General features: G+C 32.4%; 1 protein-coding gene across 1 annotated transcript; it reads right to left on the bottom strand.

Annotated features, from left to right (window-relative positions):
- Nucleotides 1–4,445: 4,445 nt before the first annotated feature.
- Nucleotides 4,446–11,681, bottom strand: LOC115889066 (filamin-B-like). The gene is made up of 3 exons (XM_030908980.1): nucleotides 11,554–11,681; nucleotides 7,249–7,447; nucleotides 4,446–4,676 (listed from the first exon to the last, which is right to left on the bottom strand). Exons 1-3 carry the CDS (start codon nucleotides 11,679–11,681, stop codon nucleotides 4,446–4,448), a joined length of 558 nt encoding a protein of 185 aa, XP_030764840.1.
- Between the last annotated feature and the right edge of the window lie 14,481 nt (nucleotides 11,682–26,162).

The following is a 26,162-nucleotide window of genomic DNA, read 5'->3' on the forward strand; positions in this document are numbered from 1 at the left end:
GTATCGGTCTATTCGGATACAGAGCAGCAAACATGTCCGACACCTTTTGATAACTATTTCCTTGATAATACCATTTAATCATCAATACTTTTTCTTCGGTAGTGTAATTCATGACTAATATTTTCGATGTAGGTATGAGTTTTTAATAATAATAATAAAGCACTAAATAGATAAATTTCTAAAATGACAACTTCATTTGACAGTTATCTTTTACCTTGACTGGTGCACATAAGTAAATACATGGCCATAAGAAAGGAGAAATATTTAAAAAGAAATCGGCGATAACTCGTAAACGGGCTAATCAAAAATATCTAAAGTTATTCTTTTGAATGTGGGTTTCAGTGCTCTTCAATAAACCTAAATAGAATTATTCTCCAAAATAATTAGGGAAGCCAATAATTGACCCCATTAAAATTTACATGGGATTTCCTATGTCCCGCTCGACGATGCAACACCCGGTATATAATATTTAGACACTATTTTATTCACCTTTTTTCTATTTAGCACTTTGAATTTTGAGTAGTCTAGATGCAAATATTCGTGAATAATTCGAAACAAAATTTCTTTCTTCAAGTAGGACCCACAATCCTCTATTAATACTGGTAAATAAGTCATCGCACGATGATTGATCATTACATCAGACAATTTCACGCATATTTTGCATGTGGTATGATTTTCAAACCGATTCATTTTTAAAACCAAAAACTTTGTTGGTTTCTCAAGTTGCGCAATATTCTTTATTATAACAAAACGCGAGTTTTTTTTATATTTTGAACTGTCAAAATACGATGATCACAGCCTTTTATGATTGACGCTTGCTAACGCTGCGCGCTGGTTATGAATTCCATACCAATCAAGCGTTTATGAAAAGTTAATAAAAATGCAAAAAAGCAATTTTCTACCACTTGCTCAAAAACTTATGTAAAATTAAAGAATATATTGTGTTGTGTCTTGAGATGGTATTTTCGTGCAACTAAAACGAGTAGAAGTCAACAATTTAAGGTCTAAATTGCTGCCAAAACTGTGACGCGCTGTAAATCTGTTCATGAGCGTTCCGAAAAACCTTTTAAATTATGATTTTCTACCACTTGTTGCCTAAGTAACTATAAAATGAAAGAATATAATATTTTAGGTCCTAAAATGGCACTTTTGAGCTACTACAATCAGTAAAAATCAACAGTTTATAGGCTATTATTTGATTTTCAAACACAATTTGGTGTGGAATTTTCTTACCGAATATCCGAGGTCAAATTAAATGAATATTTTTAGAAAATTATGAGCTCAAAAAAGTTTCCGGAAATAATTTGACCTCTAGTGGTATTCCTAGTGAAAATTTGTATTTTTACTTAAAGGCACCTGCTCCATCTTTCTAAAATATTTTCAGCTTTACGTGTTGCCGCATCATTCGAAAAGTGGTAGCATCTTTTTTATTTTAAATATAACTCCTAGTATATTATTACATTTTTAAAAACTATTTTCCTATCTCATAATTTTTCTATTATACTAATCTATACCTATCTCTAATAGTTTTTGAGATAAAAAATAAAACATGTGTAAAATTGGCAAATACATGATATTGAATAAGCGTTGATAAAATCATGAATTGAACATTTTAAAAGTTGAAATTTGGGTTATAAGTTAATGAAAGTCGACATATTCGATCTGTCTAAATTAACTGATTGGATATTACACAGGAAGAGAGCAAAAAATATTTAATTCGGTTTGTTATAAAATTGGCCAAATCTTTGTTATTTTAAATTCAACCCTATATTTATTTTTTAAAAATCAAAAGACTAATAAAATTACTTTTCAACGATATATCTTGTTCTTCTGTACTTAAACCTTTCGGTTTTATAAGTAGATTCTATTTAAAAATTAATAATTCTATTATAGTTTCATTTCAAGAATTTCGTTAATATGATAATTTTAGAAATTTAGCAAGAATAGTGATACATATAAAGTTTGAATAGTTGTAATGGTAACAATTTTCTTTAAACGAAACAATTACAATAGAATTATTATCTTTTAAATGACTTTACTGAACAAACCAGAAGGTTCAGATATATGAACATGATATATCGGTGATTATACAACTATCTATTTTTTTCCTATATAGAAGGATGTGATTAATAAGTGATTATCGCTGGGTGGCCATATTGTAATTGTCATTTTTTTAAATATAAATTCAGAAGTCATTTCTGTTAGTTCCACAAAATATCCAGTCAATTCTTATTACACAATGGCAAAAGAAAGATTTGGTTTGTTATTAATAATAATTATTATAATAAAAATATGTTTAAGATAAGAAGGATATATGTACTTTATTTCGTTTTATAATCTTTTGAATAACTCGATGTTTCGGGATTACCTAATACTTTTGCCTGACACTCAATGCGACACCGGCAACTCTACTACTCCTTCAGAGTCGTAGTGTTGCTGGGTAACGCATTTCGTGTCAGGTAAAAGTATTATTCGGTTATCCCGAAACATCTTGTGGTATTACATTCGAAAAGCAATTTTGTTTATATTTCGATTTTTAATATACATAGGCCTAAATTTAAAATAACAATGATTTGAACGATTCTATAATAAACGGAAATATTTTTTAATCTCCCTGTTTCATATGCAATCGATAGATTTAGACAGATCGAATATGTCGACTTTCGATAACCTGTAAACCAAATTTCAGCTTTCAATATGCCGAATTTATGAGTTAACCAACGCTATTGAAGATCATGTTTTTGTCAAATAGAGATAGATATAGGTTAGTATAATAGAAAAATTATGAGATATAATAATATACCAGGTGTCCCATTTAAAATGACAAAGATCCTATCACTTTTAGTATGAAGTTGTAATGCTGAAAATAAATTAGACATATAGAGCAGGTGCCTTTATGCATAGATCTAAATTTTCAAAAAAAATCCTATCACTGGTTCTCCAAAAACGTCTAACGTACCATGGCCGTGAATCGCCCTGTATACTGTCCATTTTTTTAGAGATTTCTTAAATATATAGGTATGCACAGTGTCAATTTTAAAACTTCCCACCCTTAATATCTTTCTTACAGTTAAAAATATGAAAAATCGGAGACACGTCAATTTTATTTGTAACGGGGACACTTTAAATAAATATTTTAGCCTTTTTCTTTCAACCCCTAGAAGGGGTAGATGTCACCCTTTACAATCTTAAATGGAATGGGGTCAAGTGGCACATCGTTTTAATGGGCTCTTAATTCTCTTTTCAGTGGTATCATACTTTGTTGCTTTTTGTCCAGAGGTTTCCGAATAATCGCGTTCCAAAGTTGCAGAATCAATTAAATATGCCTGCATTGAGATTTTGATTTTCAGGCTAGTGTTTACACAAAAATTATTGCATGGGTCTCCTTGTAGTACAAATGATTAGAAGATTAGGTGGTAACATGGACGTAGCCATTTTTCTAGGGGGTCGAAATACTAATAAACAGAAAACATCATAACCATTAACGTTTCTTTTCTCAAATTATCTCAAACCCTCATATTTTTTGTGTTTTTGGAAATGCTTGAATGAATTGGTCCTTTATTTATTGAAAGAAACTTGACAGTTGATCTGCATCTTAATATGCTTCAAGAGACTATTGATCCTTTTATCACCCAAGAGCTAGAAACTCAAATTAATGCAGAGGGTAATCCAGTTTTACAGGAGGATTTGTTAACATTCCAGAAGGACGGTGCTCCACCTCATTTTCTTCCGGTCCGACAGTGGTTAAGCGAGAGATTTCCGGGTACCTGGATTGGCCGAAGTGGACCAATTGAATGGCTTCCAAGATCAACGGATTTAACACCCTTCGACTTTTTTCTTCGGGGACATCTTAAATCCAAAGTTTATAAAACACAACCTACTGATATCGATGATCTTAAAAGGCGAATTACAGCAAAATATCGGTCAATTCCCGGTGAAGTTTACCGAAATGTCAGGTAGGGGTTTGAAAACAGACTCTATTATTGTTTACAGGAAAATGGACAACATTTTGAACAACTTACAAGATAGAGCGTAAGTGGTGTAACCTCTTATTCTAATCATTTGTACTACAAGGAGATCCATTGCAATCATTTTTGTATAAACTCTAGCCTGAAAACCAAAATCTCAATTGAAACACGATTATTCGGAAACCTTTGAAAAAAAAGTAGGATACCACTAAAAAGAGAATTAAACGCCCTTTAAAACGATGTGCCAGTTGACCCCCATTCCCATTTAAGATTGTGAGGGTGACATCTACCCCTCCTAGGGGGTTGAAAGAAAAAGGCTAAAAATATTCATTTAAAGTGCCCCCCTCACAAATAAAAATGACGTGTCTTTCAGATTTTTCATATTTTTAACTGCAAGAAAGATATTAAGGGTGGGAAGTTTTAAAATTGACACAGTGTATAAATCAAAGCAGAGAAAAAGACATTTAAACTCTATAATCAACTAACCGGTCTTTTATTAAAGGCCACATTGACCACGTGGTCGCAAGCTTCGGCCGGCACAAAACTAACAGCAAATCTGGCATTGCCCTGAGGGTGCACTTGAGTGGGAATGTTCAAGCCGCGGGCCGAAATAGTTATTTCCAAGTTGCCCTCTCCAGCTTCGCTCGCGTCTACTGAAAAGGTAACAGGTCTGCCGACAGTACCGCGAGCTACTGTGCCTACTGTGACCTATTTGCAAATATAAATATATAGGTAAATATTAAGGGGATGTAATGGGTTGTTATACAATGATATAAAGAACGGTATGGCATTTTTAAACAAATATTGTAAACAGGACATTTTAGACGTTTAAGCAAAAGAATATAATGTACAGGGTGGCCCGTTTTTGGGTGTAAGCTCGTGTACAAGCTTGCTTCTATTTGAATTCTAACAAATTTTACTTATAATAAACTTTTATTTTTTTATATTTCTATTTCAGTGGCCAATTTTTTTTCCAGTAATAAACACACCAGAATAATATAGATATTATTTTCAAACTAATATCGTTGAAATTTATTTGATTCATTAGATGGTATTTATAAAGTTTGCTTAATAAAATTACTAGTATAAATCTACATAATTATAAAAAAGGTAAAAATTAAAATGCATTTTATATTACCTATAGTAACCTGAACAATCAGTTTTAAAATATAAGATTGGTTATATATTTCTCTGTAATACCTTTATCTAATTTTGATTTGTCTTCTTTAACAAATCGTTCTCAATGCCATACAGTGTCTTTTGTTAGCTTTAAAAAGATATTTTGAATTTTTATCCATATTCCATTAAATTAATTTTAGTTATTTATTACTTCATTTCGTTCAACTATAGGATAGTTTTTAATAAAATGCTTTTTTTAAAATTGATGCCTTTCTTTGGCTTTCTTATTTATCAAGCTGCAATTTTTCAAAACCGAAACATTTCTTTAATTTATCGAAAAAATATTATAACGATAATTATATATAAATAATATGTATCAACCAAACCAAAGAAATTATGATAATAGAAAGAGAGAATCATATCATAAACGGTTATGAAAATAAAATTTCAATAAAAATTTCAAATTACTTTATATAAACACTCAAAATAATTCTTCTGAACTCTTATAATTAGAATATGAATTTGTAGAAATAATAAATATTTTTTTATGAAAAAACAACTATTGCAGGCTTAATTCTTTCTATACAGAGTGATCCGAACTGTATTCAGGAAACTTCGGCAGCATATTATGCAGATAAAAATAAATAAAAAAGTTTGTATAAATGTATGTCCTAAAATGCTTAGTTTCGGCGATACAGGATGTAAAAGTTTCATTTTTATTTCGATTTTTTCCAAATAATTTCTGATGTAATAGAGTCAATATTTGGATGAAAATTGTTGTCTGGGAGTTTTTTGACATGAGAAATTTGATCTTGATGTCAATAATATGACTCCTATTTGTAAAGGGTACTACCTACATGTGTTTTAACTGTTTTGAAGAGTAATAAATTTTCGTCCGTACCTGTATAAAAGTACTGGGTGTACTATATACATTCCCTTAATTTTTTACGTAAAAAAATTCTCTTGATAAAAATGGTTACGAGCAACCGTTTTCAAGATACTTAGAAGTAGTTAATACATGTCATTATTGACAAAAACATGTTGTGAAAATATTTATTGACTGAAATGATAAATTTGGACACTTTTTAAATAAAAAACGTCTTAAATGTAAAGTTTTTACTCAGTAGTTTTATACAAGTAGGGACAAAAAAATATTACTCTTCAAACCAGTTAAAAAATATGTAGGTGGCACCCTCTACAAATAGGAGTCATATTGATCTCAAAATCATATTTCTCATGTGAAAAATATCTCAGGCACCAATTTTTATCCAAATAGTAATGTTATTTCAGAAATATTAGAAAAAAATACAAATAATAATAAAACTTCTACACCCTGTATCCCTGAACTTTTCTACTTATTTTTATCTGTAGAATATTCTGCCGAAGTTTCCGGATTACAGTTCGGACCACCCTGTATACTAAGTTAATATCACAAATATAATGTTTCTATTAATAATATCATACCAAAAAAAATTATTCATGAAATGATTCCGGAATTAAATTTATGATCAACAAAATAGCCTTGAACGCTTGCTGATAAGAAAGTTTAAATTTCAGTTAAAATATAATACCATGCCGATCGAAAAAAAATGGCATCAAAGACGGCTAAGGAATCAAAAATTAATGATAATTTTGGCGATGTCAAGACGTCATTTACTTGGTCCGTACTCTTCTTTATTTTTTTTATAGCGCTTACTGCCAGTTGGCCTTAAGAAGGTGGTATTTAATTTTTATATTGAGCAAAATGATTTTTAAATGGTGTAGTTTAAAATTCGATAAAAAATATTTTTTTGAAAATAGATTTGTGTGTCTGGAAACGTTCTGTTAATTTTTGACAAGATTTATGCAAATTTTCAGTAAATAAAATCTAGAAATTGACCTCGCCAAAATTGCCATCTATTTTCATTTCCCAACCGTCTTTGACGCCGTTTTTTCGATCATTACGGTATAATTCTTCACAAGTTTCTCACAAATAAAAGTTGATTGTTTTAATTATCGAAAATGTACATACATACATAATATAATAGAATTTTAAGTATTTTACCTTATAAAGATTCTTTGTTATTTATTTACGAAATTATTAATTTTATGGAATACGAAAAACTTTTAATTAAAAAAAAACAACTCCGCAAAGTTGCCCCAACATCTCCACAAAATTCACCTTATTCGAATCGAAGGCCTTGGCCACAAAAGGCGTTCCCTGTACTGGTCTTCCATTGTAATCCACGCTAATCTGATGCGCGCCGACCTGCGCGGGCGTAAACTCAGCCGTGAAGCCCGAATGAATGTCGCCCGTGACCTTGACCGGTAACTCGCCCACGGGTCCGCGAACGGCTACGGCCAGTTCGGCCGCCCCGCCTCTTTGGATGTGGGATTTTGCAAAGTACTTTTTTAAGTCTTTTCTAGTCAGATGTGGCAAATAAAGTGGGCGGTTAAGCTGAGATCCGCGAGATCTATCCCCCGCGCCGGGGATCCAAGTGAGATTCCCGTGGCTCTCAAAATGTCGTTTTTTTTTAATTTTTTTTTTTTTTTTTTTTTTTTTTTTTTTAAAAATGGTAAAGAGGAAAAATATGCTCTTTTACCAGATCTACCACCCCTTAAAATATCTGCACTCATTTCTGGGACACCCTGTATAACCCAGACCCGTAGAAATGTTGAAAGTAGATTCAAATTTCAAAGAAAAAAAGAACATCTTTTATATAAAAAAATGTCTAAGATTTCGTCTATAAGGTGTATAGAGCACACAAATATTGTTTTAGAGCACAAAGTGTTATTTCTTATTTTGTGGTAAATCTTTCTTTATTTTAAGCTAAAGTTTTTTGACAAAATGCAACTCCACAGTCTTGTGTTAAAATTCGGTGACGCAGAGCTCGGAGCTTATCAGTTCGAGATGCATTTTATAAGACAAAGCATTTTTTGTTGTTGTTTATTTTAGACACAAATTACCTAGAGACGCGCAAGCTGCACGAGTTATTATGTTTTCTTTTAAAGAATCATTGATTTAAAACAATTATTATAAAAAAAATATTATAAAACTTGTACCAAAGCCTGTAGCAAAAAAAATGTGTTTTTATTTGTGGCTAGATAATCGACAGGCATTCCCTGAGAAAGCGATATAAAATTGCAATATTCATAATGTAATAGTATCCTGTAAACTTTGATAATAGTTGGTTCCACAAATAACATGGCTAGCATGTTGTAGAATGTAAAGAATGGATAAAATGTTAAATGATATAGAACTAGTTTTCCAAAGTATAAGAGGCATTAACTGTTAGGAATGGGCTTGACTGACAATTTCATGATAAATTAAACTAAAATCAGAAAAAAGAGAGTGCTTTTTACTCTTAAAAAAATAGTGGCACTCCCGCTATAAATTAAAATAAATAATTGATTGTACTGCTAATATTCAAAATTTATTTGAGTAGATACACTAATCAAGGAGAATAATAATACTATAATAAAGTCTTATATTATAGTGAAGATAGTAGTGGTCTTAGGATAAGATAAATTAAAAAAAAATAAGAAAAAAAAGGTCTTACCGCATGAACGATACCAGCTCCACAAGAAAGGACAACGAATCAGAGTAGCTGCTCACGATCAGTTGAGACCATGTGTTACGGGATTTATATTCTCATAGATTTCTTTTCTAATTTTATTTATTTTGGGCTCAATATTGTAATTTTAGGACATTTCTTGAATTTAGTTTATTGTTTTATCACACCTGGAACATTCGCCATTTCTTTAAAATCTAAAAACAATTTGGTAAATAATATAATTTCTAGGCTAAAATATGTTTATTTACTGGTGCATTACACTTTTCTTTTAACAACAAAAAAAAAGGATCTAATTTCACTGTAAATTTCTCTGTCTCGTACTGCGTTATAGTTCTTCGAAGCTAAATACGATGCATTCTATTTCAACAAGTTAAATTTGGTTTATATTCTCATATTTTACCCAAATTCCTTGGAATGTACCATTATTATAAAAATGCTATAGTTTTTCCCATGATTATAATACGGATTTAACTTTATTTTGAATCGAACAAGTGTTGATATAGTAGTATAGTATTTAGTCTCTTAAAGGCTTGCAAAATCGTAATTTTATTAAAATTAGCTTGAGTAATGTTTTGACAGCGATGTGTTTACAGCGGAATAATATTTGAGGTTATTTTGTAATTTCTTATTCTGCGGCAACGTATATATCGAGCATCAGAGAATAGGTACATTAAAGAAATGCTAACTTCATGTTAAAAAATGGAAACAGACGCCACCTGGTGTCGCCTGGCAGTACTTGCTAAATTGAGGGGAATTGGAGGGGCGGGGCTTAAAAGAGGGGAAATTTTTAAAAAAATATTTTTATAAGTATCACTGACTTACTGTTTAAAGTTAATAAACATAATTTTTATTACTTTAATATAATTTAATGTATTAAAAAATATGTCTATTAACTTTACACAGCAAATCAATGATATTATTAAAGACATTATTTTCAGAGAAAATTCATTGTAAATAAATTACACATTAGTAAACAATATCATTTATTTTTTAGAGCTGCGATTTATATTACAATAATATTGAAATATATATATTTTTTTAACAATGAAAAAGAATTTCCCGAAACCTGAAAAAGAAAGATGATCAATTAATGACTTAAATTAGTTCAAAATACATTTTGCAAATAAGTAGTGAATTGGAAAGATAAACATACTATTAAAAAGACATTTTAGTAGTATGTTATCATCTATTTACTGATAATACATAAGTATATAATAGGTAAATAACATGCATAAGGCACTATGATACAACTACCTGTATCATGATAACACACTAACATCACAAAAAATATATGCTAATTTAAATTTCTTTAATGGTCTAATGAAACACTATCTAGCCTCAATGCATGCCATTCCAAAGGCAAAAAAAACTGTTATACCAAATAAATATAAGCTGAATAAAACATAAACCAAGCCAATGTGCATAAACAACCAAAAAATGCATCAAAAAATACTTTTATCAGATCATGCCCTTGGATATATTATGTATTTTATATATCGCACATCCCGTTCAAAAGTTTACTAACTCAAAATAGAGAATATAGAGAACATTGTCAGGAGAAGTAAAAGAAAATTTAAGTTAACGCAATATGCTCCTTTTTGCATATTAATGGCCAAATAATGTAATGTTGATTTAATAAAAATTTAACTGGCATCCTTCTGAGGTATAAATCAGATTAAAAGGACATTGTTTTTGTAATAATTGTTTGTTCTGTAAACATTTTTTGAAGACAATACAGTTTTGAACGGGCTGTGCGATATAAACAAGGATCTTACTATTATTTGAGGTTATAAAGTATTTAAATAATATAAAACATAATCAAAATCATTTTTCATCATAAATTATAGAGGTACTTACGTGTTTTGATATTATTATCAGGAAATAATACGTTTAATTAAACAGGTACGCTGCCAGGCAAGTTCTATCGGCGGGTCTTTGCAAAAGTTGAAATCTAAAAATACAAAACTACGTTTACATCTTAGTTGTATTTACGAATAAAGTATTTGTGTGTAATTTCTGACTTACCAGTTAATTGAATAATCGCATTAAATACATCCAAATGGTAATTTAATATTGTAAAAAGCAAAATTGTTTTAAATCACTTGCCAGGACAGCCCGGCCAGCTTCTTTGTTGGCAAAATGGCCGCAGTATCATGATTTAAGCAATGTGAGTGACAAAGATAGCCAATGCCTGGCAGATGTTGCTTTCTTTGTCGTTGGTCCTGGCACGTTTAAATTTGACTGTTGCCTGTTTTCCCATACAAGTGACACCCCCGTGTCGAGCATATTAGCATTAGTTACCGAATTAGGGTTTGATTGACAGTTATATATGACATTTATATATGATGGTGACTTTTTGATTGTTTACATTGTATATTGCTTGCGTAATATTATTTTCCTGTAGTACTTTCGATTTCTTCTTCGATTTCCGTTTACTTTCAATACTTTTGATTTATTGGTTTTTTATATTTAACGTATATCATGTTTTGCTCTTAGGGAGTATGTTATTTGGTTTATTGGCAACATTGATTTGCTGTTTTTTTTACTGCCCTTTTTGTCCGGTGTTCATTCATGATTCTTTCTTCTAGAACGATCCGTCTTTGTGTGTAGACACGTTCTGGGATCAAGCCTTGTGCTGATATATCTTCTATAGCAAATTCTGGTAAATAATTATTTAGTGAATAGTTTGCCGTTTGCACTATTCAAGTGGAAGTTTTCCGATTTATCCAATTATTTGAACCGTATGAATTTGAAGAAAAGAGTTAATGAATGGCCACATGACATCTCAGGTATGTTTTACGCCATTTTGTAGTTTTTCTTGAAGGTAATTTTGAACTTCTTTTTCAGGCCATTTAATTTAGTTTAACTTCGTTTTTATCTCCATTTAATTTTGGATTTGATCTCCATTTTACCTTTTTGTACTGCTGGATCTATTATTCGTTGCCGTTGCTGCCGTTTCTTCTTGCCATGAGGTCCCTACGTCACCCTTTGAATAAGACGTCACCCGTCCGTGTTCACCATGTGGTTCTGAGCTAACCATCACCTCATCACCTAGCTCATTTGATCCAGAAGACCTTCTGAGACCGACCACTATGGGATATTGAAGCCAGCTCACCGTCCGCCGTCTTCATAAGCAGTCAAAAGTCAGCAATCATCTGAGTCACCGACCACCGAGATTCTGGAATGTCCTGATAAGTACCCATTTCATTTCATTTTACTGTTTTGAGTTATTTCCGCCGAACAGTCTTATTAATCGTTTATTGAGTTTAATTATTTTTGCGTATTTAAGATAGTTGTAGTTTAACTTCTTTAGACTTTTTACTTGCGTCTCGATCTGTGAACTTACTAGTAAGTATCGCGAGTACGTATTTCCGTTTTAGTAATTTATAGCGTTTGTTATATAACTATTTTGAGATTTATGATATCGATTTAACCGTTTTAAGTTTAGACACTATCGTTCAAGTTACCACTTGTGTACTGCTGATACTTTTTCAGCTGTACTGTTTTGTAGTTAATTACTTTTCATTATTTGCCTTAGTATATAAATGTACTGAGTTATTAAGTTTATTTCAGTATAAGATTTAAATAGTTTTATCTGATATATTGGTATATTTCTATAATTTAATTTGATATATTGACAATTGATTTTCCCATCTTAAGCCATACATACAATATTTAGAGTTTTACCTTTTTATCGTGATTGCTGCTGATTCTTCTGAATTAAATGAGTTAAGTGATTTCTTATTGTCTTATTTAGTATCTTGTTTCCCACTTTCTTTCAGAAACATCACTTTTACTCTTAGGGTCCAGAAAGTGGGTGGCGCTTATTTATATTTAATTTAGACACATTTAGTAATAACCCCCCCTACTCTCCGTAGAAGCTACCGATTTGGGCATTGACCTGTTTGAGGAGTAAGAGTTAAATAATTAAATAATAACTATTAGTTTGTTGCTGTCTCTTTTCCTTTATCTTTTGATTCATATTATCTCACCGTGACATAGTTTTATTTAATTTAACACAGCTATAATATAAATTATAGTTTTTCTGTTGTCATAAGAGAAAAAAGGTTTTGATATTGTGACACCCTTTCATAGCTTTTTGTATCAGTAAACATTTTATTTTTGTATCAGTAAATAATTATATAATACCTTTCTTTTACCTTTCTATTATTTTTATCCAAATTGGTAAGGTAGTTACCTTTTATAGCTCTTTTGTAACAGTAAATATATTTTTATAGCTTTTTCTGTATCAGTTAAAATAACTTTTATATTTCTCTTTTACCTTTTTCTTCTACCTTCTTATTTTTATCTTATATTTTATTTTTTTTTCATATGACACATGGACATCAGAATAATTTAAAAAAAAAGGTGAGTGGCAATCCCACTATATTATCTTAAAAATTGTATTTTATTTTGGCTTTGCCAACTTTAGGGTGGCGATCCCACAAACAAATGATTATGAAGAGTGGCAATCCCACCAATAATAATAATTAAAATAAAGGGTGGCAATCCCACCAATAATAATAATAAAAATAAAGGGTGGCAATCCTATCAGCAGTAATAATAATTAAAATAAAGGGTGGCAATCCCACCAATAATAATAATTAAAATAAAGGGTGGAAATCCCAGCAACAAAAATAATAATTAAAATAAAGGGTGGCAATCCCACCAACAATACTAATAATTAAAATAAAGAGTGGCAATCCCAGCAACAAAAATAATAATTAAAATAAAGGGTGGCAATCCCACCAACAATAATAATAATTAAAATAAAGAGGTACCAATCCCACCAACAATAATAATAATTAAAATAAAGGGTGGCAATCCCACCAGCAATAATAATAATTAGAATAAAGAGTGGCAATCCCACCAATAATAATAATTTAAATGATTCTAGTGACGATCTCACTATATACTGTTTGTTGTAACAAAAAGAATGATTTTATAGTGGCGTTCCCACTAGCAACTGCTAATAAGGGTGGCGATCCCACCAATGACTGTTTTATTCAAAGTATGAATAGTGGCAACCCCACTATACCTAGAGAAGGTGGCAACCCTACCTTAGATGCTGAATAATAGAGGATAGTAGCAACCCTACTATGCCTAGAGACAGTGGCAACCCCACATTAGATGCTGAAATATAGACAGGGTAGTGGTTTGGTTTAACGATTAATAAAACGAAGTAAAAAAAAATGTTTTTATTTTATAGTTTTGGATAATAAGAAATGAACATCGATACTGTTTTGATGTTTTCTTAATTTCAGATTGGTGCGAGGACGCCCCACCTGCAGAATGGCCGTGTTAACATTATGATAAAAATGACATCATGACAGCAGGGTGGCCGAGCGAGATCAGCATGCGCAACGACGCTCTAGATGGCTCTGGCTTACCACCGACGGGAGGGGCCTGGGCAAGGCCTCGCGAACGCGCCTGCTCTGCGACAGTACGAGCGCACCAGAGTACCAGTCAATATTAAAAATAGCACAAGCTGTACTGACGTAATAATAAAAGTGGTATATCTGGTTGATTGTTTCATTTTAAGGGTTAAAATAATCTAAAGTTATTATAAATGCGTATTGTGATTGTTATTACCCGATTACCAACAGCTGCAAAAAAATAAAAAAATTAGACCAACTGTAAAAAAAGTTCTACATTTGTCGGGGATCGATCCTAGGACCCCCCACTCCCGAAGCGATCGCTTCACCCACGGAGCCACAGGCTGCTTTCGTAACCAGTCTATAAAACAAAATAAAAACACTAAATCACCACAATACACAAAAACACTTTTACTTTTACACTAGACGCGCGTTTCGCTAACCATGTTAGCATCATCAGCAGATGATTATAAACTGGTTTTTTCAGTTTATAATCATCTGCTGATGATGCTAACATGGTTAGCGAAACGCGCGTCCAGCGTAAAAGTAAAAGTGTTTTGGTGTATTGTGGTGATTTAGTGTTTTTATTTTGCTGTGTAACACCAAAGGTTCCAACCCTCAACTGTAACCAGGCTATAGCTACACATTACTTAGTGCGGAGAGCTTTCCGGTTTTTCCGTGTACCTAAATATTATAATAGGGTACACGTTAACGTGCACTTAGACACAACTTTAAAAAAAAGCAATCAAACACATAAAATGTATATGTCGCACCCACTTAGTCTAATTGTCCGTTTCATGAAATGGATATCCACTTCGCGAACTGAAACCAACCAGTTCGCGAACTTAACCTAACCTAACCTAAACCTAACCAAAACAAACCAAACCAATTAAACAACAAACAACTAGACGAAGTTCACCAGAGTTTATCTGGCGTAGATGATAACACTCTGTGAGGGCCCCTGCCAAGGGTACAGGTGAAGCTGCTACTTTGCAGTTATCGATATTAAATCATCAAACGCTAGGAGAAGAGAACTCTAACGACAAATCACCTGGTCCTCCAGGCTGGAAGTTGAGGCGATGGACTGACCCTTCATCACTAGGAAAAAATCTAGACGATGCTTCGGAACTTTGGATAGATTAAACGGTCTTTTGAAGATATTCTTCGTCTCAAAAAAAAGAAAGAAATACATATCAGTAATAGACAGTTATAGTTATAGTATGTCCTATTGATTACTAAAAATGAAGATTCTTGCTTTATCTACAGCGAAGTTGGAGTGAATTAACTTTATTTACTTTAACAAAAAAAAATGTGTGTGCACTATGTGTGCATATTTTTATAAACTTTTTTCCATCTGCCCGTCTGTCCGTCTGAGAACTCCATTCGGGTACCTCTATCCACGTGCCGAGTTTGATTCCAATCGACCCATAATTAAGAAAAATCCTGATAATTTCGTCCATTTAGAGGCATTGGTTCGAAACATTGAGGACGTCATTCTGTAGCACGTCTCCAATTATGTCGAAATCGACCCATATTTTTCTTCAATATAGAATCGTTAGTCCCACCTTCATATAGATTAAACGAAACGTCGCGCGTCGTATCAAGCTTTACAGGGTGTGACCGTATGCATCGTCGCTCACTATTCGAGCCCCATCTACATTCCGAGTTTCAGTCCGTAACTCATATAGGGCCCGAATTACGACGTTCCGTCTTATCCTCCGATCATTACCATGTTTCTGAAGCATCTCGTGTATCACGGCCTTCAATTTTTACTCCTATCGCGCGTAAGGAAGTATCACTTCAAATGTAACAAGGCGAAAAATATAAGTATCACATACAAAATAATAATAATAACTATTCAAAACGAAGTAATTCCTTAAATTACAAAACTAAATGAAATTGATTCTCAGAAATGAGACTACCAGCTTCTACCAGACGTTAAAAAACATGTAAACATAGTTAAAATAAAAGAACACTTATTTTGTTTTATTTCTGTAGGGTCAGCACCACGATTATAAATGTCGAGACGAGGAAAACTTAATAGATTTTTTTTCTCTATATCCCGGTCAACATTATATTGTACGTAAAAACAGTTCTAGCTGTACAGTGGCGGTTATTTCATTTTATTTACGTTTTGGCGACGTGCCGTCTGACAGAACGTTTTGCAACACACCACGTTGCCGGCCGAGAAAACGCTGAATAAAAATAATCCATTTCGCAATAAGCAGAAAAAAAACGGCACGTAGTCACTCAGCTTGATCAGATTTATTATTAGAGTAGTAATTCGACATTTATTCTCACCGATTGCGGACGTTTGCATATTTTAATGTATGAAATGTAGAAATGTATGAATTTGTTTTAGGAATGTAACAAATGAGATGTACACTAATAACAATATTTTCTTGAATCAAGAGTATATTCTTGTCCCAAACCATTTGGCTTTTGTATATGTCGATGGTCGATCATATATGTCGATGTTCTGCTATTTTGGAATAAGTAACTAATTTTACTAAAATTACTAAACCAAAACAGAGATAACGCTTAATTCATCTAAGGAATTATTTTTAAATAGAGGACACAGATTTTTGTGCCAAGTTCATAGAGTTAGATTCCCATACCCTTGAAATTCAAGAGAATATTCCTATCCGTGTACAGAGGAAAAACACCGCCATTGCGTTTTTTGACGAAACTACCGAGGAATTTCACTACTGGCTATCGGAGGAAAAATTCTTGCAAAAATTATGTCAAACCGCCTGCACCTAGATATAGAAAAATTCTTCCCAGAATCGCAAACGGGTTTTCGCACCAATTCCATATTCGCCCAATTTCGCACCAATATCAAATTCCATATTCTCCATCCAGCAACTACAGCAAAAAGTAAAAGAGCAGCAGTCTAAACTCTACGTTGCATTCATCGATCTAACAAAAGCCTTCGACTCTGTGAACAGAGATACACTTTGGGCAATTATGAAAAAAGTTCGGAGTACCCATCAAATTTCTTACAGTGTGTAAAAGCCCCCATAACAACAACAAATCAAGAGTGTCATATCATGGATCACTGAGCGATCCCTTCCTAACAAACACAGGCGGTAGGCAGGGATGGGTCTTAGCGCCTCTCCTATTCAATATATTCATGGTAGCGCTCTCCATTATAGTGGACAGCAAACTGCAGGAGAGAGGTTTGGGCATTAGATACAGATACGACGGCGGTCTGTTCAACATAAAAAGACTCAGGGCAAAAACACGTACAAAATTCATCACAGAACTTCAATACGCTGATGACTGTGCTCTAGTTGCCAATACGTTACAGCAAATGCAAGAAATGTTGAACACATATACATGGGCATACGAGGCCTTGGGACTTAAGCTGAACATCGATAAAACTAAAATCATGTGCACTCCCCCCGGAAGATCACAACAATGCTATAAAAATCGGAGATGAGCTGTTGGAATATGTAGCGGAATTTAATTACCTCGGCAGTTTGATTTCGGAAAAGACCAATATCGACTCTGAAATTCAGCACAGGATTAGCAGCGCCTCAAGAGCATTCTGGAAATTAAAAGAAGGGTGTTCAACAATCATGATTTGAGCACAAAAACGAAACTTACAGTGTACCGAGCAATAATAATTCCCACCATGTTATATGGAAGCGAAACCTGGGTGCCGATGCCGTACCGCCGACACACGAACGCATTAAACAAGTTGCCACAGAGACATCTTAGACAACTCTTAAGAATAAAATGGTTCCATCATGTCTCAAACGTATCGGTCCTTGAGAAAGCTAACTTGAAGTCATGATTACAAAGTCCCGCTTAAGATGGGCTTGTCGCGTATGCAGAATGCAAGAAAACCGCATACCAAAATCTCTGCTTTACAGTGAACTTGTAGACAGTAAGAGGAGGCCGGGTGGACAACTCAAAAGGTTCAAGGATATTTTTCACGAAAACTTAAAGGGAATTAACAAGCATAATGAGTGGGTAGAGGCAGCTCACAATAGAACGGAATGGAGAAGAATTGTAAAGTCAGTTAACAGCAACAACCAAAAAGTAAAGAGGCAACAAAGCAATGAGATTTTTGAATGTCTGGAGTGCGGTAGACAGATACAAACACGTATCGGGCTTTTCAGTCACAGAAAAGCTCATGAAAGAAAACGCCTTGCGTGACCATCTTCTGATGCGTGTCAAATACTCGTCAGCGAGTAATGGCAGTATGTATGTATGTGACGAAAATAAACTACACAAGCCAATCTGTATATGTGAAGGTCTAGAGTCCAAATCCGATTTTATTTGGGGGAAACCCATTACTGCATTCAAAATTTAGATTCAGTATTTGCAAAGCCGGCGAAGAATCCCGACTTTTTAAACATTGCAAAAACTGGGATTTCATCTCCCCAAATTCCTGGAAAACACAGAGGCAAAGGTATTACTAAAATCTAAGCTCTAATGACCTTCCTGACAGACAAGATAAGTGACAAGTACATCGCTGACCCGCCTATTGAGACAGAGGCTTCAGGAGAAGATGTTTCCTTAATCCGCCAGCACATATCTGCTATTCCCGAAAGGCCACCTCACAACTATCCACTAGGAATGGGGAGCACGATCTTTATCTGCCAACCCCGAGCTCAGAACTAGTTAAAGGCTGAATACAATGCCAAAAAAATGTACAATCATATGCCTTTGGATATCAAGTCGCTTTCATTCTCTCCCGCATTTCGCAAAGCTCTGAAATTATACTTAATGGAGAGAGCTCTATAATGTGGTAAACGACTTTTTTGTTGATGTTTAATCTTGAACAATTTTAAATTTTAAAATTTTCATCATCTCACACACTGGTTAAAAATCTAATATTTAATATTTTATAACTCTTAAATAATTATATCCATTTACAATTTTCCTATGGTAAAAATTTATTGTTACGTTTTTTTTTGTGTTCTGCATGTATGTTCTATTTGTAATTTTAATGTCGTAATTTTTTTTGAATTGTATGATCTGTTTTGTATGATATTTTTTTTATTATTTGTTTATTTTTGGTGCTTTTGTTTGTTTTTTAAATGCTTTGTCAATGAAGCTATTTTGGCTTTTTGTACAATAAAGCCTTATTTATTTTATTATTAAGAAGGATAGCCGGCGCTCTCATGGACTTTTTTACATTTTTAATAGCGATTTTTTTTTATTTTATTGTACTTTTCTATATTCCTGAGGGTTGAATTTTTGGTTAATAGCACTCTTAGGAATTACTTATAATTCTGATTTTAATTGATAAACTACAATTCGCGTTATTTTGAGAATAAAATTTTATGTAATGACGGTGTTCTTCACATGTTCCCTTCAAATACTTTCAAATTGTTTTAGTAAGTGGTTTCTCGCTACGTGATGCTAATCATTGTTACATCTGTAGGTCTGCTCTCCTATGAGCTCTATCCTCTTATAGTAGACTTGCTCTATACACTTTTATGCTATTTGGAATTGTCTTGCTGCCAATATATTTTTTTTCATGTTCTTTCTTTATTTTGAATTCTCCTTTTAATGTCTTACATTTCCATGCTTAAAATTTGGAAACTTAAGGCCATCGAGCAGTGAACAAAACGATCAGGCGAAGTGGTAAAATATCTGATAGAAGCTGACAACACGCGTGGACTTGTGACGTATATTCAGGATAGCGATTGGGAGTTTTGTTTAGAAAGTAATAGATAGGTTTATGTCTTAACTAGGGTTGCCAGACAGTTCGGGATTTCCGGAATATTTCGGAGTTAACTAAGTTGGTCAAGAAAGCGTTAATTAAATTATAAAATTACATATAAAACAGTTCACGCTCAAGTAAAAAAATACACACTTTTACTGAATGTTATTCAATCACATTTTTCGATTTAGCTTTCTTTATAAGTATCTAGTTTTTTATCTTAAATTATGTTATTTTGGTAATGATATACAACCACTTTCGTTTTTGGAAAATGTTATTATTTCCTCTCGCTTTTTTTGGTCCTCCCGGAATATAGCTATAGAAATCTGCCAACTCTAGTTCTAAACTCAAGATACAGAAATGTTTGGGTTTATAAATTTCGGTCAGTTGATACATCGCTTAAATATATAGAACTAATAAAATATTGAAAAATGTTATTTTTTTCAAGATTAGGATAGATAGAGGCACTAAATTTGGAGGTAGTCAGTATACAATAAACCAAGTTAATAAAGGGTGTCTCAAAAAACGTGTTGGGAAAAACATATCTCGGGGGGGATTCATCGCTTAAAAATCCGCTTTTGCGCTTAGGTGTTTAAAGTCTTTTTTTTTCAATTTATTATGATTTCCTTCAAAGTGCCTTTAGGGATTTCAATGACAATTGGAGGGTAACAGTTACCAGAAGTGCTATTATTTTTCAAAAAAAGTGTACGCCACTAACTTTTTTTTTCTCTGTGTAGCACATTTAAATAGGCCGTTTGATGTGAATTAAAAGGTTTTCTTGATATTTTGTCTATTTCGATCTCCTTGATGAAATAAGCCCAATTTTATTAACCTGCCTCCTGCCTTAATCTAAATGTAATAGCAATCATTGAAATTGTTTATGTTTAAGTTAATGGCATAACTGAGACCAAAGCGTTAAATAAGTTATCATTAATTCTTCATCAAAAAATATGGAAAAAGTTCCTATAAATATGGGTACGGTAATATCTCTTGTAATTATTTTAAACACCATAATACCACTATATTTTTTGAGTATGTTCTAGGCAGCAGTGAATATCAATGTTATATATTTTAATAAAATGAATGATAAATTGGATTAAATAGATAATTTATTACCTATAATTTTTATTTTAATATTTTTAATTGAGATTAATAAAATTGCATTTATCACAACAAGGAAATCGAAATTGGCTAAATATTAAGATACAACTTTTATTCTGCATTAAACGGCCGACACAGTTTTGCTGCAACAAAAGAAAACAAGTTAGTGCCGCATATTTTTTTTAGATTATTTCAGTGATAACCCATATGCACGTCATTGGTAAATCTGTCGGCACTTTTTTAGCATTTACTTAAAGTAACTTTCACTCCTAAACTGTCATTCGAATCACTACAGGCGCTTGGAGCAAATTATAATAAATCGAAAAAAAAAGACTAACCCACTGAAACTACGAAACAAAGCAAAATCGGATCTATGTTAATATAAATAATACATCTTAATTTTATGTGAGGAATATCCCCACCAGAGATATCACATATGTTCTTTGAAACACTCGGAATTTAATGAAATAAAATTAAAATTTTGAGAATTTTTTTAAAAATATGATAAGTATATCAGTGGAAAAACTGATAACTAATCTATTAAGTTGTTTTAAACACAAGTGATTATTATTATTTGAAGGACGTTATTTACACCAAATATATCTGCCCAATTAATTATAAATTATACCCAGTTTCGATTAAATGAAATAAAGACAGGCTGTCTAACATTCACCGACACGCATACTTTATCTACATTTCGAAATGCTAAATAAACACTTTCGCAATAATTCGTCATAATTATAAATAATTGCCACTATCTGCACTTATGTGACAATACCATTTTAAAACAAACATGCATAAAACGCAATTAATTATGAATAATTAGCAATATTTACGCAAAACATTAACCATGCCAATCAGAAGATCTGTTTAAGTTAATCTTTTCGGGTCACAAATCGTAAATTTGTGGTTGTTTGTATTAAGAAACGACTGATAAAACGTGAATTAAATGTTTTCTGTATAAGTAAACATGAATATGATTGTGAAAATAGAATTAAGAAAACAATTAGTAATAAAATATATAAGAAAAATATAAAATAATAATTTAATATAAAAATCGAAGTACCATAAAAATAGACCCAGGTAATAGATGTCATACACAAAATCAAATACCTCAAATAGCAATGGACAAGAAAGCAGATGGACTACAAAAATTACAGCATGATACCCACGAAGACTTAAGAGACCTAGAAGAAGACCGCATAACTTGGGCCTGTATAGCCAACAATAGGCAACAATGGGCCCGCCCCAACTACAAAGAGGGTATCTAAATATGTGAGGGAGGCTACATCATAATAGGAAATGGTTGAATAAGCTGAAGAAGAAGAAAATATTTAGCTTTCAAGCCGCATCAACCTCAAAGGCTATTTAGCGGCGTATCACCTGCTATTTTAGTACGGTACAATATTTGACATTTTACTAAACAACACGTTTATAGACAGCATAGAATAAATAAATAAAACGTAAAAGTATATACAATTGAGTTAGTAATTGGTTGCTTTAAACCAAAATGTAGGTTTTTAGATACCTATATTTTAGATATATATCCCGATCTTTCCAGGAAATCAAAAAGTTTTGGTTGCTCACTTGTAGAAAAAATAACTGACATGTCTGACGAAAGATTGCAGGCCTCTCTTAGGTTAATTAACTGACTACATTCCTTAAGGATATGTTTGACAGTTAAAGAATTATTACATTTATAACATAGAGGCGGTGGTTGGCCCTGAAGCAAAAATTGATGAGAGAACCTGCAATGTCCTAACATGAGTCTGTTAATTAGCTACGACTTTGCGACGATTATAACTCGATGTGGAGAAACCACAGAAGAATGACTTTTTGACATTCCAGAGTTTGTTAGGCTCCTCCAGAAGATCCCACTCCAGTTGAACCAGGGATTTGCACAGTCGGGCGATTTTTGTGAGAAGATAACCCGTAAATAAGCTGAACATGATGATGATCATCATAAAAAATAACTCAGGGTTCTTCAATAATGCGTCGGGCATCTGTCGTAATTCCTAGACTAAAAAAAACTTGGGAATTTTGTTTGAAGTGCAAACCTAAAATATGTACCAGGGTGTATTTCAGAGAAAAAGTTGAAACTTCTAGAGGGCTCAAAAAAGTGTGATTGGGTCGGGATCATTTATTTTAAATGGAACACCCTGCATATTATATTTTTGGCGTTCTTTCACATCACTTTACACAATTCTAAGATTGATTATTTTGAATAAAATAAATAGCGTCCCTTAGATCTATAAAGTAAAATCTACAAAGTAAAATAACCGAGTTGTTTTACATTGAAAATTTCCAAAAAAAATGTTTTTTTCCTTAAATTTTGAGAACCACTCGATCTTTTTTGAATTCTTTTTTGTAAATTTAATCTACTATCTATGTTACCATATTATCAACAAATTATAATTTTTAACTAAAAACTAAAAAAAAATCCAAATTTTTTTTCCAAAAAATTCCAAATTTTCATTTTTTTGTCTTCTAAAAGCATCCTGTCTTGGCCGCCATTCTAGTATTAGCTTGTTCCATCTATCGTCCGTTCTTCTGGCAATATGCCCAGCCCAGTTCCATTTGAGTTTTTTAAGCAAATATATAGCATCTGCTATTCGTGTATGCTGTTTTATAAATGTATTGGGTATCTTGTCTCTGAGAAAACGGATCTTTTGTGGATCTGTCCAAGCTCACCTGATGATGGAGTAGGGCTCTGAAACCGGTAGTGAGAGCAGGTTGATCCACATTATGACAAACACAGCGTAGAATTAAATTTCTATATTAGCAGTTAACTGGCAAAAATCCTTATATAATTTTATTATATACCTATACTGCAAGAAATTTGTTTTCTATTTTATAATTTGGCTTGCCTGAAAAAAGCCTTTTAACATCTTTTTACTATCGATAGTTGCACCTCGGTGGTACGAAAGTACTAACATTGCACGCAGGCCGCTATCTCCCGTTCGGGACTTAATATCTAACTGACACTTTCCGACAAGTCGGAATTAACTATCTCTGCGCTGTGGTTGTCATTTTGTGGATCTGCCCAAGCTCACCTGGTGATGGAGTAGGGCTCCGAAACTGGTAGTGAGAGCAGGTTGATCCACATTATGACAAACACAGCGTAGAATTAAATTGCTATATCAGCAGTTAAGTGGCAAGAATCCTTATATAATTTTATTATTAACAAAATGGGGTGACTTCTGTTTTTCTTTGGATACAATCTTTTGCATGAAGCATGTCACATCTGATATTTCCTAATAGAGGCCAGTAGATATACTAGTATACTCACGCCAGTAGATATACTAGTTTGGCCTAGGAAATTTGCAATATTCCTCGAACGATAGGAACTAGCGTGTCCTAGGCTCAACTAAAATGGACTGAAATCGAATATTTTCTGCAACATATGTAATATATTAAATATAAATAACAATATAAAAACATTTCAATTTAAAGCACCAATTTTCTGATAAGATATCCAGTTACTACGGAGTTGAAAATTAATAATAGCTACATCAATAAGTTGTTAGCGTGGGAAACAAAATCTGTAAAAATTGCTTTAAAATTTCTGTGCTGTGAAAAAAAGTTTAGCAGTACAAAGTATAATTTTTTTCTTTAATAACATATAGTTAATACATAAAGTATTTAAAAGCGCATTTTACTTTTATCAAGATCGGTCGTTCACAATATGTAGTTTTATTATACAGTCAATTACATAGAAACTTTAAAATTTAATTATCCTATACTTGCTGCAGTTGTTTATTGCGACCTTAAAAATTATTGATTTATTGAATTGTTCAACTTGTCGATGTTTTATTTGACACAAAATATACATTTTTAGTTATTTATTTATTTAGTACATGTATCGTATAATAAAAATGTCGTCAAAGACGGCTGGGAAATGACAATCGATGATAATTTTGAAAGATTAAAAAAGGATAGAATCGTTTCCAGATACACACATACATTGGCAAAAAAATATTTCTTCTCAAGTTTTAAACTACATCATGTAAAAATCCGTTTTACTCATTATAACAATATATTACAACTAGAGATGAGCAAAACTGCGATTGCGATTTTTAAATCGCAGCGACTATTTCCTGCGATTGCGATTTTAATATTTAAATACAGGGTGGTCCGAACTGTATTCCGGAAACTTCGGTATCTATCATATTCTACACATTAAAATAAGTAAAAAAGTTCGTATAAATGTATGTATTAAATGCTTAGTTTCGGAGATACAGGGTGTAGAAGTTTCATTTTTATTTCGATTTTTTCCAAATAATTTCTGAACTAACATCAATATTTGGATGAAAATAGGTATCTGGGAGTTCTTTGACATGAGAAATTTGATTTCGATGTCAATATGACTCCTACTTGTAGAGGGCGCCACCTACATATTTTTAACTGGTTTAAAGAGTAATAACTTTTTGCCCGTACCTGTATAAAACTACTGAGTAAAAGAATATAAATTTACGACGTTTTTTATTAGTAGAAAAGGTCTCTTGGTAAATATCGTTACGAGTAATGGTTCTTGAAATATTTGGAATCGAAATTATCAATACCTGTCATCATTGACATATATTAAACATGTTGACTAAATAGTTATTAGACTGAAATCATAAATTTGAAATGTTTTTGTGTCAAAAGTTCAACAGAAACTGTTTTATCATCATTTTTTCGCAGAAAAATTTATGATTAATTTAAAAAAATAATAATATAATATAAATTTCTCAAATTTATTTTTTCAGTCAAGCAACTAATTACTAAACGTATTTATTCTTTGTCAATAATGACATGTATTGACTATTTCCATTCTAAATATCTTGAGAACGGTTGCTCGCAGCGATTTTTAACAGAAGACATTTTTTACTTAAAAAGTTACGGAGATATATATTTTTTTACTCAGTAATTTTATATTATTACTCTTCAAAACAGTTAAAAAATATATAGGTGGCGCCCTCTACAAGTAGGAGTCATATCGACATCAAAATCGAATTTCTCATGCCAAAAAACTCCCAGACGCCAATTTTCATCAAAATATTGATGTTACTTCAGAAATCATTTGGAAAAAATCAAAATAAAAATGCAACTTCTACACCCTGTATCTCCGAAACTAAGCATTTTAGGACATACATTTATACGAACTTTTTTTACTTAATTTTATCTGCAGAATAGGCTGCCGAAGTTTCCGGAATACAGTTCGGACCACCCTGTATTGTCCTAGAATTGTCTGTGTATGTATCTAGAGCTTAACAGTTCAAAATAGTTAATAACTATCATCAGTTGTTTTTAAATCTGCAACACATTATAGGTATCAAAACTTTATATATGCTGCAGCTGCTGCAACAACACCTACCTGCTCTTT

This window comes from Sitophilus oryzae, unplaced genomic scaffold (assembly GCF_002938485.1).
Source record: "Sitophilus oryzae breed Bouriz unplaced genomic scaffold, Soryzae_2.0 scaffold_810_pilon_pilon, whole genome shotgun sequence".
Classification (NCBI taxonomy): Eukaryota; Metazoa; Arthropoda; class Insecta; order Coleoptera; family Curculionidae; genus Sitophilus; species Sitophilus oryzae.

What these genes read in the sequence shown, in the direction of transcription:
- LOC115889066 (XM_030908980.1), bottom strand. Translation starts at nt 11,681, where the DNA reads ATGGTTAGCTCAGAACCACATGGTGAACACGGACGGGTGACGTCTTAT. An exon ending in AGATCCAGCAGTACAAAAAG is followed by an intron (nt 7,448 to 11,553) that starts GTAAAATGGAGA and finishes CCACATCCAAAG; the next exon opens with AGGCGGGGCGGCCGAACTGG. An exon ending in AGGCCTTCGATTCGAATAAG is followed by an intron (nt 4,677 to 7,248) that starts GTGAATTTTGTG and finishes ATTTGCAAATAG; the next exon opens with GTCACAGTAGGCACAGTAGC.